Source organism: Protopterus annectens, chromosome 8.part1 (genome assembly GCF_019279795.1).
Source record: "Protopterus annectens isolate FY-2018-M chromosome 8.part1, PAN1.0, whole genome shotgun sequence".
NCBI classification, from domain to species: domain Eukaryota; kingdom Metazoa; phylum Chordata; order Ceratodontiformes; family Protopteridae; genus Protopterus; species Protopterus annectens.
In genome coordinates, this window is record NC_056742.1 from 305442906 (window position 1) to 305461004 (window position 18099).

The following is an 18099-nucleotide window of genomic DNA, read 5'->3' on the forward strand; positions in this document are numbered from 1 at the left end:
GTAGATTCATCCTGCTTATTGTTAGTACAACCTAGTAAATAACACTGTCACTTTTATTGTGTAATAGATTTCATCTCACTATTCTTAATGATTTCTATACTAGTGTAAATATCTTTTTTATCACTTTTTTTTTTTTATCATTTTTACTGATTTTTGTATACTTATTTGAACTACTTTCATTTCCGATGTTTCAACTACGTTTACCAACCTTGTTGCTGTATTTTAAGTAATGATCTAACTATTAATGTTGGAGCTTTTCTCCCCGGGCCTCTACTGAAAATGGAAATATATCCAGCCAGACTAGCCCGGTCAACAAATGTAAAATAAAATAAATAAAATAAATAGAGTCGCATCAGCCTCCCAGTGAGTGACTCCATGAATAGCTGCCACCATTCAGCTTTACTTAACCATACAGGGAGTGGAGTTATACTGGTAAACCTTTCTTCTGTGCGTGTCGCTCTCTCCCTCTCTTTCATTTGCACACATCTCTCAACTGTCCACATTTTTGCTTCAGATTTTTGGTCTGTTCCTCCTAAAATGAGTGTTTCTCTGGCAAATTAAGGAATATAGTCACTAAATAATGACAAACATTTGAGTTTCAGATTTCATATCCTTCAAAAAATGTATGGTAATGATAAATCTTATTTCATCAACGGAGTATGTAGATGTAAAATTCTGTCCCTGATTTAGGACCTTTGCCCCCAACTATTTCTCATTTTGTCCAGATTTCTTGTGCCAAGAGGTTTGACACACACCAGTGAACAATTAGTAATCACTTCTCCACCCATCATAGATCTTTGGGATGTGAATGGAAAGCACAGTATTCAGACAACACAGCCTCCACACAGAAAGTACCCCAATTAAGCACCGAACCACAGAATCTCTTGTGAGATGCTTGCTGTTATCACTATTCAGCCCCTTGCACAACTCACATTCTCAAATGGTTAATAAAAATACACTTATGAACTGTGGATTACTACAACTATTACACTGTACATCAATGTTTCATGTTAATAGTGCTAGCCTGATTTTTTTAAAAATAAGACAAAATTATTGCTCGATTTTAAAAGAACGAGATGCACTTATAAAAAGACTATAGATTAACACATGGATACACTTTCACTTTATTTGCAAGCTTCATTTTGTTAAAAAGCAGGTTCACTAAAACATTTTTTATTCTGGGAGAGGGGTTACATAATTACCAACAACCATGTTCTATATTTAAAATACTTGTCTTGTACATAAAAGATCTGCTAATCTTACACCAGGGCCGAGAACATAATCTGGTTAACAGATGGTAAAATAAAAATTTCACATTTTCTTATTCTATTCTGTCAGCTTCTCAGATTAATAGCACTGATATTTTTAAGAACCGGCTCTGATAATTTCTGAATTTGCCCCCCAATTCACTACACTCTGTATCCTACAGACTGCTAAGAAGTGACCAGTGTTTGACATACAAGGCATACTCTGACCCACTACTGATGGATTTACTGCACATCAGCAATTTAAATGGCATCAGAAATACTTGGTCGAGGGATCTACATCTCTTCTGCAACATCAATAGAACTATTTGTAGGGGCAGGTATATTTCGCAGAGTATACCGCTGTTATGGAACAGACACCCCATCCACGTAAAACAAAGTTCATACCTGCCTATTCTGAAGCTAGGATTACCATCTGTCCCACTTTGCGAGGGACAGTCCCTCTTTGGGCAGTTGTGTCCTGACAAAAAATATTAAAAATGGCAAATATCCTGAGATTGTAGGACATAATTATGTCCCATATTTTATGTAATAATTGCATAAAACAGTTATTCTGTATCTAAAATACCTAAATGTTACAAGAAACAGAATAAGCAACTAAAATGCTACAATAATAAGCTTTTATTTAAGCAAAAAAGTTCTAACCTTTGTACTGACCGTGGGTGTGTCCCGAAAATGTCCCACTTTGGCCATTTGAAAGGTGGCAACCCTATCTGAGGCACAACTGGAGACTAAAATAAGGGGCTCGAAGAAACTTACAAGATATACTCTGCCTGGAAAACAGTGTGATTTTACCGTAAAACTTCAAACTAAAAACTGCCGAAGTGCAATATTAAGAAAAAAAATCAGCAACACCTTCCAAATCAAAGCTCCCCATTGAGATCTGCAGTGTACTTTAGAACTGGACAAATAATCTGTTGCCTGAAAGTCTTGTGACCGACTACCTCAAATGACAAACTATATCTAATGAATGAAGCTGACAGCTCAGCACACAAAATTGAAATCTTGCAAAACCAGCAGAGGCGTTGCAGACAGGATGCGTCTTCCAGTGTAATGCAAACATTATTCAAGTATCAGCTACTGCAGTTAGATCAATGCTAATAAATACTAATATCTATAAACCACCTTTAGCAAACAGAAAGTGTAAAACGTCAGGGGAAGCACTGTAATAAAAACATACTAGAGCAACAGGCCACACCAAGGAGAAAAGGGCCTAGTGTAACAATCACCACACACATTTTAGACAGATGGCAACATGCGCGGCCACGCAGGCACCGTACAAGAAATCAACACCTTACTTTCTGTAATAATGCAAACACTTTGCTGAGAAAAACATTAACAACAATCGTACTTACCATGGTTGTAACAGGACAGGAAACACAATCCTAGGTAGCTAAAACAATCATGTGACTCTACAGCATACCCCATAACCCACACCCCATAGCCCTACGGCTACGCACATTGGCTAACGATTTTCATGTGCGTCTAATCCTACTTGCTGCGTCCTTCCACCACTAATTGTTTATGTACCCAATCAAAAAGCGTAGTTAGCTGAAGGTGTTTCCCTTGAGCGTGCGCTCGTTTTGTAGAATATATGGTATAATGAGGGTTGGTTATAAATTAATGGTGAGTTTATTGCGAAATTGCATGACTTATGCAGCACTTTTGCTATTTTAACACAACAAACGTCCCAGACTGTTGCACTGTACGTTTGACCATATTAAACTTCCCTCCAAGAAAGTTTTTTTTTGCTACGTGCTATTAAACGAGTAAACGAAAACACTGCACATTATTTCGATGTGACTGTCTTATTTTCATAAACGGAAATACATCCGTATTGGAGAACCAATAGATTTTTAGTAGCTGTGACCTAATAAGATTGACTCCTCCCTTGTCCGTTTTACCGCGAAAAAGGAAAGGACTGAAGCTAATCTGAAGTTTTATGTGTATAGTATTTGTAGTAATAAGTTGTTATGGAGCGGGATTTAATTGAAAGATTTGCGCCTAAATTGGGTATTACGGCTCCAAGAATAGTAAGGTATGATCAATACTGTATTAGTGGGATGTTTGGTATTGTGGTGTCAGCAATGTATAAAGGACGTAATTCTTTGCGTTATGTTTTACTATTTAAATGACAATTGTTTTAGACTGTACAAATGTGATTTTGTTTTGCACGCTTTCTTTTTTTCAGTACTGGAGAACTTAAAAACATAGCATTAGAGGAAGGCTGGCTCTTTGATAGTATTAGTAGGTAGAGGACCTTGATTTATGCTTTAAAACTGGAAAAAGGGGGATCTATCTTGGTGGTTGGGGCAGCCCTGCATAGGTTCATAGGTTGGTATTAGGCTACGGTCCCTAGGGCCTATGCAAGCCTAGCCATAACAATTTCCTAGATATTTCTTCCCACAATATTTACTTCTCTGGACCCATGTCTAGCAGGGCGACTGACATGATCCCCAGGGTGAATTCCCTATCTCCCATCCAATCATCAAGGTTCCTTTTGAAGAGGGCCAATGATGCGCTCTGCTTGACATGTATGGGCAGTCTATTCCAGAGTATGGGGAGTCTCTGGGTCAGGAACCTATCCCTCCAGCATGTTTTGTTCCTTGTGATGACAAGGTTTAGATCCCTGGAGCGTGTGGCTCTGAGGGATTGGGATTTCTTTAAGTGGTGCATGACCAACAGCTTGGGGTTTGACATGGCCTTGTATGTTAAGCAGAGATCGCCTCTGAGTAGATGATATGTCACAGAGTATAGCTGGAGTTTTTTTAGACGGTCAGCATATGGCATCTGCTTTAGGCATGTGATTCTTTTAGTGAGGTATTTCTGTGGCCTTTCCAGCTGTTGCAGATGTCTTGTGAGGTACATACCAAACGGGGCATTATACTCTATAATGGGTCTAATGAAGGATGAGTACAGTGGGACAATGACCTCCTTTTTTCTGGATGACAAGCCCTTAGTGATGAGGTGTGCCACATAGAAGGATTCCCTGACTGTTGTGGCGATGTGGTTATCGAAAGTGAGACCACTGCCCACCTGTGTCCCTAAGTCTCTCATCACACTTTCGATGTTTAGTGTCCTGCCACCTATGTGGTAATTCATGGGTAATGGTAATGGGTTCAAGGTCGCTGTCAACTTGTGTGCCCAGGTCTCTCACCATTGAGAGTGTATGTAAGGTGTTGCTATTGATGTGGTAGTTAGCAGGAACATCGCCCTTACCGAAAGGGATAATACACTTTTTTGCATTGAGTTTAAGGCCATGACTTCACTTGTTTGTGTAAGACCCTCTTGTATGATGTTCATAGGTAGATACTAGGCCATCTGCCCTAGGGCATTTATAAGCCTAGCCAGAGTGTATTTGGCTTCCGCCTCCCTATTAGATTAGCCTACTGTGCCTTTGTAAAGTAGGTCACAGAAGGTACCCTTTTAAGATTAGTTTACTGTGCCTCTGTCTAGCAGGGACACAGAAGAGATCCCAGGGGTGAATTTGCGATTTCCCATCCACGCGTCCAGATTTCGCTTGAAGAGGGTCAGCGAGGGGCTATGTCTAACATGAATTGGGATTATATTCCAGAGTGAGGGGAGCCTCTGGGAAATGAATCTGTCCCTCCAGCATGTCCTATTTATTTTTGTGCTGAGGTTTAGGTCCCTGGAGCGTGTAGCTCTCAGGGACTTGGATTTTTTGAGGTGGAGCATGTCCATTAATTCTGGGTTTGACATGGCTTTGTACGTCAGGCATAGATTGCCTCTGAGTAGGCAGTAAGCAACTGAGTAGAGCTGGAGTTTCTTTAGTTGAGCTGCATAGGACATCTGTTTGTAGCCCATGATCCTCTTGGTGAGGTACTTTTGGGGGTCTCTACAGTTGCTGCAGGTGTCGGGTAAGGTACATCCCAAAAGGGGCATTGCATTCAATTATGGGCCTGATGAGTGACGAGTAGAGGGGCACAGTGACCTCTCTTGATCTAGATGCGAACCCTTTCGTGATAAGGTGGGCTATATAGAAGATCTTTCTAACCACTTTGTCAACGTGATTATCAAAGGAGAGATTGCTATCTACGTTGGTCCCCAACTCTCTAATTACTTTTTCCATACTTAATGGATTACCACCTATGTGTTAATTTGTGGGCACCTTGTTTTTCCCAAAGGGGATGACTATGCACTTTTTAGCATTTAGCTTGAGGCCGTGGCTCTGGCACCAAGCATCCGTCTCTGTGAGACCCTTTTGGAGGATGCTTGTGTCAGCTAGAGATTCATGATTTGAAGATTCTGTGACCGCTTCCAGTCTGCAGTCATCAGCAAGTTTTGTCAGCCACAGACCTTTAGTTTTTTCTTGTACTTTGGAGAAATAGAATCTAAACAGTAGAGGTCCTAGGACCAATCCTGGTGGAACACCACTGGTTACAGGTCTGCTGTTGGAGGTGGATTCCCCTATTTTGACTATATGGGTTCTCTTAGTGAGCCAGTTAGCAGCCCATCTAATGATATAAGGGTTGATACCTAGCTGGGTGAGTTTGTCAAGGATGCCCAAGCGAGGGATAGTGTCAAATTCCTTGACTAAGTTTAGGTAGGCTGTATGCACAGATTTCCCCTCGTCCAGGGCTTTAGTGACTGTTTTTCGAAGAAGTCCACCAGGTTTAATTAGCATGCTCTCCCTTTGACAAATCCAAACTCAGTTGAGTCAAGTGTTTGGAGAGTACCTATATCTTTGTTGATAAGATCCATGATTATTTACTCCATGGCCTTGCAGATAAGGTTAGTCAGACCAATAGGTTTATAGTTCCCAGGGTCAGTGGAAGCACCACCTTTGTGCAAGGGGATAACGGTGGCCATTTTCCATTCAGCTGGGATGAAACTGGTGCTTAGACTGAGTACCCAGTGGTGTTGCTAATTCTTGTTGGAGCCCATGTAGGCTACAGCCTGGGATATTATCAGGTCCCATAGATGCTGTCTTTTGGCCTTAGAAAGGGTGTTTATGACATGCTTTTTAGAGATTCAAGGTAGGGGACAGGTTGTAAGGATGTCATGGGGTACATGTGGTGGGGACAGGGGAGTGAAGTTTTCACAGAACCTGTCGGCCAACATGTTAGCTATGTCCGCAGGCTCAGTATATGTGGTATCATTAACTACCAGTTCGGCACAAATCTTGGCCTTTCCTTTTAGGTTATGGATGTAACTAAAGAATGCCTTATGGTTGTCTTTAGTTGAGGAAGCTCATTTGGATTCATAGTTTGCTTTGGAGGACTTCACAAGAAGTCTTATTCACTTATTTAAGCTGAGGAAGGAGCGTTTCCAGTTTAGGGCTCCACTCCCTCTTACTCTTGGATAGCAATTTCTTCCTCTTATTGTAAAGCCTGTTAATGGCAGTTGTCCTCTAGGCAGGTTTGCTCTTCCTTGAGGAGCTTGTTTTGGTCCTATTAGGTACGGTTGAGTCAATGCATTTATACAGGTGTTTGGGTGTAAGCATTGGTGTAGAACTCAGCATAGTTGGCAGTTCCATCGGGCGGAGTGCAGTGAAGGTATTTATACCATCCCATAAGAGGTTATAATCTGTTTTGGAGAAGTTTTTTAGTTTAGTTGCTACTGGGGAGGGGTGTCAGGTGTGCTAGTTACGTCAAATGAGACAGAAATTTGGTCATATCTCACCAGGGAAGGCCTCACAGTGGGGGTGCTACAGTGGTCCCCCATATTGGTAAGCACCAGATCCAGGATGTTGCCATCCCTTGTATGGGTGTCAACCAGCTGGTCCAGGGCATTGTATAGATTAGATTAGATTTGGTTCATAGATTAGTACTAGGCTAACTACTCTTGTGGCCCATTTTAAGCTTAGCCAATTACCCCATGTAAGAATCAAACCCTGAACCCTGTGTCTGTAAGGTAAACACCTTAACCATTACACCAACCTCCCGCTAACTGCTAATTGGAGTTAGCAAAGTCGAGGAACCTTTGTGCAAGTGAGTTTGAGCATGAGTAATTTACCCAGTCAATGGATGGGTAGTTAAAGTCATCCAAAACCATGGTGTTTAGATATAGCTTGATAGACTTAAGTAAATCCAAATAGGCAGAGTGGGTGCCCTTATTCATGGAGGGGATCCTGTAGCTGGCAGTGACTTGAATAGGTGTGCTACCAACAGTTAATTGTACCTGAAGTATCTCCAGGGAATCATACTGTTTAACTAGTGTGGAGGTGTCTTTATGTTTAATGAATATAGATACACTGCGTCCTTTAGTTTTCACTCTTTCAGTTTGTGGTCTGAATGTGTGGAAGGAGATGTAACCTGGTATGGCTGGGGTACTCTTCATAGCCTTGAACCAGGTCTCTGTGGCTCCACAAATGTCTGCATCTTCCAAGGTGAGGACTGCTTCCAGTGAGTGCACTTTCATGTTAAGACTCCTTGAGTTTAGCAGCATAACCCTGAGGTTGTTTTTAAATGGAGTTTTAATGTCATAGGATGATAATAGGCTATTGGCCCAGAGGCCCTTATAAGCTTAGCCAATAATTTCATCCATGTTCCCTCAAAGTCAGCACCTGTTTCCCATGTTGGGAATTTTGTCTTTGAGACACTGCTAAAAAAAAGGCACTATGGTGGTGGCAAGTATCTTAGCCAGTAGCCAAAATCCCAAGGGTGACTGATGAAGACCATCTCTGGCAAAGCATCAGGGCCTGTCGATCATGTCATCCCAGGCTAACTAATACTGGATCCCGTTAGACACCAGAATCTAAGTCAGTTATTGAAGTCTATAATTTTTTGTTTGTATTGAGGCATCATCCTAGGTGAACTTAAAATGCTGCTTAAGGCTAGGGCCATCTACTTGAGACCCAGTCAGAGACCTGAGTATGTCTCTCTTCATATAGTCCAGAGAGGAACATCTCAAGTCATTCATGCCAACATGGACTATGACAGAGTCATAACAGTAGCTGTTGTTGAGAGACTTGAGTGCATGTGTGATGTGGCGTATTCTAGTATCTGACAGACAGCTGACCGTGACCTTTTCCTTATCCATCTTGGTGAGGGGGACATCTGTGTCTCACTACAGAATCACGTATGACTAATATGTTTGGTTTTTGTGGTTTGCCTTAAGGGCTTGACAGGTGAGAGACTGATGCATGAGCTATTATGTGTATTGTGTTCTGCAGAGAAAGTATTATGTGTAGCATGCTTATGTTTGTGTTTGGGAGGTCTCTGGTGTTCAGGTGTGTCTTTGGTGAGGACCTCCACCAATGTACAGTGGATATGAAAAGTATACACACCCCTGTTTAAAATGCCAAGTTTTTGTGATATAAAAAATGAGACCACAATAAATAATTTCAAAACTTTTCCCACCTTTAATGTGACCTATAACCTGTACAATTCAATTGAAAAACAAACTAATCTGTTGGGGGGAAAAATATAAAAAATAAAAAGAACATACAATAAGCTGGTTGCATAAGTGTGCACACCATTAAACTAATATTTTGTTGAAGCACCTTTTGATTTAATTACAGCATTCAGCTAAGCTTAGTGTTAACCTGACAGTAGAGCAGGGCCGTGAAAAACCTCTGGAGGACCACAAGTGAAGTTAAATTTAACAAGAAAAGTGTTTGCGTCTATAATGTGGTAGTGCACAATGGTGTACTACACACACACACACACACACACACACAAGTGCAAATGTGGGTCTTAAATAAAAGTAGCCCTTATAACTCAAACTCTGCAGTGTCTTTCTCAGACTGAACCAGCTCCTGTCATACCGGGGAGGAATACAATGGTTAAGATGTGTTTTAAACTAAAACAACTTTTTTTGGTGGTATTGTTTCATCCATAAACGTTAATAGACAGTAATGCAATAGAATTCAGTGGCTGGATGCTTTGGGAGATGATTTTTTTCATACATTTGTAAGGAACACTGTCAAAGGAACAGTGCACAATGGTGTACTACACACACACACACACACACACACACACACACACACACACACACACACACACACACGTGCAAATGCGGGGCATAAATAAAAGTAAACCTTATAACTCAAATTCTGCAGTGTCTTTCTCAGACTGAACCAGCTCCTGTCATACCGGGGAGAAATACAATGGTTAAGATGTGTTTTAAACTAAAACAACTTTTTTTGGTGGTATTGTTTCATCCATAAACGTTAATAGTAATGCAATAGAATTCAGTGGCTGGATGCTTTGGGAGATGATTTTCTTATACATTTGTAAGGAACACTATTAAAGGAACACTATCAATCTTAAACACCTTTTTTTTGGGGGGGGGGTTGATTTTTTTAAATTTTCTTTCTCCCTCTTCCTTTTTTGTTCAAGTATGTTTAGTATTCCCTTGGGGAACACACAATTACTGGAGGGCTAATCAGTGCTGGATGTGTAATTTGGTTTATGCACACTTCATGAACCTTCATTTCTATTTTTGCCTCTTCATTTCTTAGCAACTAGTGACTCTCTCCTCAGCCAGTTAGCATCTTCTGGTGCATCTCGGTGACTTGTCAGATTTTTAAAGCCAATTGCATAATTGTTCAAGTTAACTGGACTAGCAGCTGTTAACGTCTGTGTGCTGTCTGAGGGATAACCATGGGGTTATGTAATTTTGAGAGTAGTAACACATGTATATGTGTGTAGATGTGGAAGTTGATTCCTCATTCTGCCGACCTGTTTTCCGTGTCACAGTCAGTAGAATGTTAGTTTGAGTTTTGCAGTAGTTGATACTGTTCTACTCAGCTTTGCCATTATAAAGATAATTGTAATGTGATGTGACCATGGTGTTTATAAGTACAGAGGTGTGAGAGAAGCCTCTATGAATGAGTTGTCAGTGCAGTAATCTGGTAAAACATGAGTAACTGTTCCAGTGCAGTAGTTAATAGTTTGTGATCAGCTACGTAAGGGTTAAGTTTTATTGCTGATATAAACACACACCTACATGTGTTTGTTTGATTATCAACTTTTTCTGTTGAAGCAGTTTTTTAGTGAAATGATATAGATGAAGAAAAAAAAGGCAATGCTGAGAATAGTATAATATGTAGTTATTGTTTTGTATAGCCTTTCAGTACTTTCCTTATAATAATTTCTACATTGTATATAATGTAGGAATGAATGAGAGAGATTTTGTACTTGGTACAGAGGGATGGGTAGCTTGGCCCTAGGTTATCAATTTAAAAAAGGGGAGAGAAAATGATAACTTTTTTGTGATCTCATCAGTGTGTAACTGCATCAGAGCAGCACTATTTGTTTTAGTTTAGGGTTTCAGTTGTATAAGAAGGTTCTTGTAATATTTGTTTTAGTTTAGGGTTTCAGTTGTATAAGAAGGTTCTTGTAATATTTGTTTTAGTTTAGGGTTTCAGTTGTATAAGAAGGTTCTTGTAATATTTGTTTTAGTTTAGGGTTTCAGTTGTATAAGAAGGTTCTTGTAATATTTGTTTTAGTTTAGGGTTTCAGTTGCACAAGAAGGTTCTTGTAATATTTGTTTTAGTTTAGGGTTTCAGTTGCACAAGAAGGTTCTTGTAATATTTGTTTTAGTTTAGGGTTTCAGTTGCACAAGAAGGTTCTTGTAATATTTGTTTTAGTTTAGGGTTTCAGTTGTACAAGAAGGTTCTTGTAATATTTGTTTTAGTTTAGGGTTTCAGTTGTACAAGAAGGTTCTTGTAATATTTGTTTTAGTTAGGGTTTCAGTTGTACAAGAAGGTTCTTGTAATATTTGTTTTAGTTTAGGGTTTCAGTTGTACAAGAAGGTTCTTGTAATATTTGTTTTAGTTTAGGGTTTCAGTTGTACAAGAAGGTTCTTGTAATATTTGTTTTAGTTTAGGGTTTCAGTTGTACAAGAAGGTTCTTGTAATATTTGTTTTAGTTTAGGGTTTCAGTTGTACAAGAAGGTTCTTGTAATATTTGTTTTAGTTTAGGGTTTCAGTTGTACAAGAAGGTTCTTGTAATATTTGTTTTAGTTTAGGGTTTCAGTTGTACAAGAAGGTTCTTGTAATATTTGTTTTAGTTTAGGGTTTCAGTTGTACAAGAAGGTTCTTGTAATATTTGTTTTAGTTTAGGGTTTCAGTTGTACAAGAAGGTTCTTGTAATATTTGTTTTAGTTTAGGGTTTCAGTTGTACAAGAAGGTTCTTGTAATATTTGTTTTAGTTTAGGGTTTCAGTTGTACAAGAAGGTTCTTGTAATATTTGTTTTAGTTTAGGGTTTCAGTTGTACAAGAAGGTTCTTGTAATATTTGTTTTAGTTTAGGGTTTCAGTTGTACAAGAAGGTTCTTGTAATATTTGTTTTAGTTTAGGGTTTCAGTTGTACAAGAAGGTTCTTGTAATATTTGTTTTAGTTTAGGGTTTCAGTTGTACAAGAAGGTTCTTGTAATATTTGTTTTAGTTTAGGGTTTCAGTTGTACAAGAAGGTTCTTGTAATATTTGTTTTAGTTTAGGGTTTCAGTTGTACAAGAAGGTTCTTGTAATATTTGTTTTAGTTTAGGGTTTCAGTTGTGCAAGAAGGTTCTTGTAATATTTGTTTTAGTTTAGGGTTTCAGTTGTACAAGAAGGTTCTTGTAATATTTGTTTTAGTTTAGGGTTTCAGTTGTACAAGAAGGTTCTTTTAATAGTATTCTCTTCTGTTTAACTTTGGGATTGAGATCCACGTTTTGGCTACATATAGTGAGTGCGTTTCTATGACTGTTGCTGTATTTTTTGTGCAAGTATTAGATTTTGAGTTTGGGATCTTAGTTTTCTGGGTGGATTATATTTTTGTATTGGGTTCAATTTTAGCAGAGTATATATTTTTGTATCTGTTTTTAATTGTAGCCGAGTACGTGTGTGGTGTGTGTTGCATATGATGAAACATTATGAGGTGTGAAAGCTTTTGGTCTATGTTGTAATTTAACCAAGTTAGTTTTTTTTAGTATAGCATAGTGTCACAGTGTTGGTCTTTGCTTTTGTAAATTAACTGCAAGATTGGCTGTTTTGTTGCTTTGTTGTATTTGACCTGCGTTGCTTGAATGCTTGTACTGAAGGTGCATAGAGGAGGCTGGACAACAGAGGGCGTAATCTGTGGTTAATAGTATGTTCTGCGAGATTTGGTTTGGCCTTGCATAATCCAAACTCTTGGTAGTTTAAGAGTTGTGATTGACATGCTTTTAGGTATTGGTCTAACTCCAAGTAGTTTTGTTTAGGTTAAGTGCTAAATATTTGTGGTGTTTTGTTATGCAAATGTCATTTTCTTTTGGATTTTTGGAGGGGGCAAAGACTATTTTTGCAAACAATAGTAACTGTGAATGTGTTTGTCATCTGTCAAATGGTGTAAAGTTAACTTTGATGCAGCGCATATCAGGGTTGAACCACCTGTATGGTGGACTTCAGTTAAGAATACATTAAATGGTAGTAAGCCCTAGACAGATCCTTGTGGTACCCCCACTGCTATTGGTAAGGCATATGAAAAAAAGATTTGCTATCAGATACTTCGTATTTGTTGATTGAGCAAGCTCATGAATCATTTTATCCAGGAGTCCTTCATATCAAGGTTTGACATTTGACAATCTAGCAGTGGGCGTGATACATTATTAAAATGGAGAAGGGATGCTTCTAACTTTGTTTCTTTTCTCGTTGACTATAACAAGGAAGACGGTGCTGGACTGAAAATATGCTGTGTGGGAGAGAGAAAGAGAGCAGATATGAAATTAATTTTGAAATTAGGGTTGGGGTGAATACAACTGATACTGATCCATTTTGACTTACAAAATGCAACACGAATGTTTGCTTTCAGGCTGTAAAAAATGTTATAACCCCAGGAAAAGCATTAGGGTTGCTGAAAGGGCCATGTTTATTTTAGCCCATTACTGGTTCAGCTTTTTTTTTTTTTCTAAGCCAATCCACCCAGTTTGGGGGGGGGGGGGTCCTTTGCAGATTGGCAAGTGCATTTCAGTGTTTTATTTGCTTGCATGTGTTTGGTATCCAAAGGTCTCAAGTCCTCTTGTTAGCAAGGAATAACCGTGAACAGAAGTAATGGAAAAATGAGGTAAATTTTAGGATGGTTAGACTGGGGTAAAATTAAAAAGAAAAACGAGAGGATGCAAATGTGGAGGGAATAAGATGTTGAAATATTGATTTACCTAATTCATTTTTAACTGACGGCATTATTTTTCTGACTAGTCTTCACAACAAATTTATCACTTCTGTATATTTTTCTCATTTTAGAAAAGCAGAGGAATTCTTGCGCTTGTCACAAATAAAGTGCACAGGCTTGTCTGCACACACAACAGCAACCAGCAATGCAGTCATGTGCCTGGACATTGCAGCAACATCTCTGAAGCACCCACTGGACAGAGTAAGCATATCCTGAGTTTGTTCAGCAGTTACTTAAGATGGTCTGTTTTTTGCTAACTGTCTGTGTAAAGTCAAAGGAACCTCTTAAGGGAACTGTTTGTTAGGATTAATGTTTCTTAGAACAAGGTGCATCTGTTGAGCCAGCTTTTGCATGTTCGTTCATTGCAGTGTATTCCTAAACTAAGCAGTCAGTGTGTGCAGCACTCAAAATATAGACTGTTTTTTCTGCAAAAGAAGGAATATTATTTGGAGAGTACCAACTTGTTACTGTGACGGGTATAGTACCTGCAGCTACTTGATCACCTACTTTTCTTACACTGTGTCTGGAAACATGACAGTCCTCTCTCTTTGCTTTTATGGAGTGCAGATTTCTTCATTGTTAGGTGTTACCCTGAAGACTGGTGGATGTGGCTTTGAGTGGACAGTGTAACAGTCCCAATTTTGTCAGATGGCTGCTTTACCTTGTAGTATGTTGACATTACTGTATGGGTCCATTTTCTGTAGCATAATTTTAATGGCAAATGATTCTATGTAGATCTCATTATAAATGTTGCTTTTTGGTGATCTAATACAAAAACGCAGGTAAAGCCATACTTAGGGCTCTTATGAAAGAAAATGTTGTTAATCTGCTGCATTCAGTCTCAACTCTTCCTTTAATGGTTGTAGAAATAAAAGCAAGTGTTTTTTTTTTTTTTTTTTTTTTTAAAGCCACAGATTGCATGCCCCCTTTTTCTAGCTGCATGACCCCTCTTTCTAGCAGTTGCCTAATCAATGAATTATCTTAACAATGCCATTCCATGGTGGTAAAGCTGACCACATTCACTTTAGAAGTTATTGAAAATGTAACACTTTTAAAATATTAAAGCTGAATTACATTTTCACTTCATTTAAAGGCCCTAATGAATTACTATATCTGCTCACCTTTTTAGCAGTAGGAGGGTTTTTATTATATACAGATACCCACTGAGGTTTGCTTTCTAGTTTCTAGTGAATTGGCATGCAGATTTTTGGCTCAGGCCTCATTTGTGTTGGTTTGTACTGCATTTGATTACTTAATGTCAGGCTTTCTCATATTTATTAATTTCTGTTCTGGATAGCACACTGTTCCTAAAAATATCTTATTAGCTATAGAACAGTTTGTTGTGATTTGCCATACTTCGTTATCATTGTACTTGTACTTCGTTATCATTGTACTTGTCTTCATCAGAAACAGTTAAGTACTTACTCCTTCAGTGTTTATTTAAAATCATGTGACTTGAATGTATTGAGATGGTCTCTGAAAGTGCTTGAGTGTCTGACTGATATGTTTGTAATGCATTTTGCCTGTGTAAATGTGGCAACATTTAATGCATTTTGTCTGTGTATTTTTGGGAGGGTTAAGGAGAATCGGCTGCAAATGTTAAAAAGTCTAACTGTCCCATTGCTTCTCTGATTTGTTTATCCACATAGGATTATTTGATCAAACTTTCTGGTTTGAATAAGACTGTATATCAGAGCTGCCTGAAGTCCCTTGAATGTTTGTTGGGTTTGGACTCTAACTTTGGTATCCGCGATCTAGCTGTGCAGTATGGCTGCATGGAGGCTGTGAACATGGCAGCTGCAGTACTTCAGAGGTAAGAGACAATTGGTGGTTTCAGTATGGTTACCCTTTAAGCTAACTGTTTAAGGTAATAATTACATTTTTTTTAACCTAGCTGCTCTAAACACTTCAGGGAGTAGCTTGTAAGCAGTATATTTTTTTCATCAATTCTAGAATCCAAGCACATTGTAGCAGTAGTATGTGTTGGCAAAACATGCCGTTTTGGCCTTGCAGTGGCTTAATGGTGTATCCTGGCAGTTGTTAAAGCTTTGATAGCTGAATTTTGTTTTCTGCTTTCATATTTTCCTGTGCGCTGTCATGCCCTTTGCAAGCACTTTGTTTTTAATAAAAGGCGATGAGTGCTTAACGTGGTTTTTGTGCTTCTTTCTTTCCAGCACTGTCTACTGTTTATAAAGTGGTTTGAACCAGTTCTGATTTTCCCCAAGACTGAATCTGAAAATTGTGTTCTTCGGTTGCAATATGCTTAAAACTTTCAGCAATAAAAGACCTATAGAAGTAGTAATGATTTATGTCCAAAGAGTGAAAACTTCAGTTTCTGAGCTCTGTTAGATGGCACTTTCCATCTTATTAGAATGGGTTAAGTGGCTCTTTACAAATGGTTCCCATTGTTGCTTATTGATTTTGTTACTACATTTATAAAATATCTACAAGCAGTTTTGGCTAACCGCAAGGTGTGAGTTTCCGTTCCACCCCCACCTCCAGAAGCTAAGAAATAGCTAACTAGTATTTGTGAGAATGGTCACAGCATGTTGTAGACATGTGGCTACTGTAACTTTCCTAAAAGTGTTTTTCAAACTTTGGGCACTGCTTTGGAGCATTGAGATAAAACTGGCTCTACTATCATTGCATATCAGTACCGCTCCATTTATCACTTGGCCTTATATGAAGTAAGAACAGCTTATCTTCAGTGCTGCGATGCCTTACTCATACACATGGTTACATCCTTTTTTTCCCCTCATCTTTAGCTAGTAGTAGAGAGATGAGAAAATCCACACTTCAGATATATTAGTATTCTAGAATGCATCGGTAAACGCATCAAGATTCAAAATTTGGTGTATTAATTGCCAGGATTTTATTTTTGTTGTAAAGATGTTTAAAGAGACACTCCTAGTAGATATGAATCTAAAATTCCACCTCCTAAACCTATGTAGCATGTTTTAGATTTGCAATTCCAGAATAAAATAATTAATGATGAGATGTGGTTCATTCTAGAACATTTTTTTTCAGTTTCATTTTAGAACATTTTTTTCAGTTTGCTCTTCCTCCACTGTACTTGCTACCCATCAATCCTCCCATTATCAGTTGTAGTCATTAGTTCCCCAATTTGGAGTGTTCCTCGCAAAAGAAGAAACTGTCTGATGAAAATGTTTTACACAGAGCCTCGGAGGTGGTTTGTGTCCTTGCTAGCATCCCTTCAGTGAGGACAAATCGGTAATAACACCTTCCCTAGATGAGAAAGAGGAGTAAACCACCAGTATCACATTTGTGACCACAATGCCCTCCCTGATATGACTACATGCTCTAGGATACTTGCAATGAGAGTCACTCTGAAGGTGGCTTGGTGGCCAATGCTCACTTCCTACAGTACTACTCATCCTTCAAGGGCCCAAGGCAGTGGATGGCCTCGGACCTTCTCTGTCCCTCCTTTGGGTGTGCTAATTCCTTGCCACCATTTGATCTAAAGTTCAGTCAGAAGGAGAGATCAGTTTACTGACAGACAACTGGACAGTTCAGAACACATGCTGTCTGCTTGAGGCTATTATACATATGGTGTATGTGACAATGAATGCAGCCAGTGCATTTGATGACCTGTGAATGCAGTGCAAATGCTGTGCCATCTGCTGGCCTGAGCCATGCATGCATGTTTACATGAGGACTGGGGCCTTAAATGCTTGTGTGAATGGGTGAGGTTCACCTGTGTTGTGCCTGTTTTTTAATAGATGGTCATATGGTGTATGTGACAATGAATGCAGCCAGTGCATTTGATGACCTGTGAATGCAGTGCAAATGCTGTGCCATCTGCTGGCCTGAGCCATGCATGCAAGTTTACATGAGGACTGGGGCCTTAAATGCTTGTGTGAATGGGTGAGGTTCACCTGTGTTGTGCCTGTTTTTTAATAGATGGTTGTCTTTCTGTGGATGGGGAGGTTGTGCTTGTTGTGGATAATTTTGTTTGTGTGGCTGTAGGAGGTTCACCTGTTGTGCATGTTATAGATGGTTGCATTTCTGTGGAGAGGGGAAGTTCACCTGTGTTGTGCCTGTTTGTAGATGGTTGTGTCTGAGTGGGTGGTACTTATACCTCGCCACCTCATAGAGCAAGAAATCTGGACAAAGCCACAAATAAAGTGGGACAAGGGCCCAAAAATAGGGACAAATTTTAAATATTGCTCTTATAAACTTGGAAAGTTGATAGAATAACAGGTTATGCATTAGCATGAATTTTCTGAAGGGTATGAGGTCTGAAACTCATATCGGTCATTATTTTCTAAACTCTCTCTTTAATGGTTTGCCACTAATTTGCCAGAAAACCACAATTTAAGAAAAACGGACCAAAAATATGAGGCAAAATCAGTATGGTTGAGAGGTATGAGTACTACATCTTTTGGGATTAAGCTCCTGTGATAGGGGACATAATCACTTGGTGGACAGCACCTTGAATGACCCGAGATCAGAGTTGTTGAAAACTAAAACTGAGATGGAGACACTATTTTAGGTGTAGATTAATGGATTAAATGCAGCCTTGGAGAACTGACTTATTGATAAACCACTACTAATGATACCAATAGTACCGACTGAATAATATGACATAGCTTTAAAAGAAAATACAGTAACAGTTATTGCTTTAGTAGATACCTTCAGAGTTATTTATAGTGATGCAATCATGAAGTAACCAACCAGTGAGAGCTTAAGTGATAGAACAAAAGTGACAATAAGAAC

The 18099-nt window shown here is 38.9% G+C and overlaps 2 protein-coding genes across 2 annotated transcripts in view; one reads left to right on the plus strand and one right to left on the minus strand.

Annotated features, from left to right (window-relative positions):
- VPS35 (VPS35 retromer complex component) overlaps positions 1 to 2735 on the minus strand; it is a gene marked incomplete in the record, with an annotated part of 976266 nt that extends 973531 nt beyond the window's left edge. The window contains 1 exon segment of the mRNA XM_044081892.1: positions 2621 to 2735. Coding sequence (XP_043937827.1) covers positions 2621 to 2623 — 3 coding nt within the window.
- A 409-nt stretch (positions 2736 to 3144) lies between these two features.
- ORC6 (origin recognition complex subunit 6) overlaps positions 3145 to 18099 on the plus strand; it is a 221875-nt gene continuing 206920 nt past the window's right edge. The window contains exons 1-3 of the mRNA XM_044081893.1: positions 3145 to 3303; positions 13434 to 13563; positions 15012 to 15175. Coding sequence (XP_043937828.1) covers positions 3239 to 3303; positions 13434 to 13563; positions 15012 to 15175 — 359 coding nt within the window. The 5' untranslated portion in view covers positions 3145 to 3238. The remainder of the gene's footprint in view (positions 3304 to 13433; positions 13564 to 15011; positions 15176 to 18099) is intronic.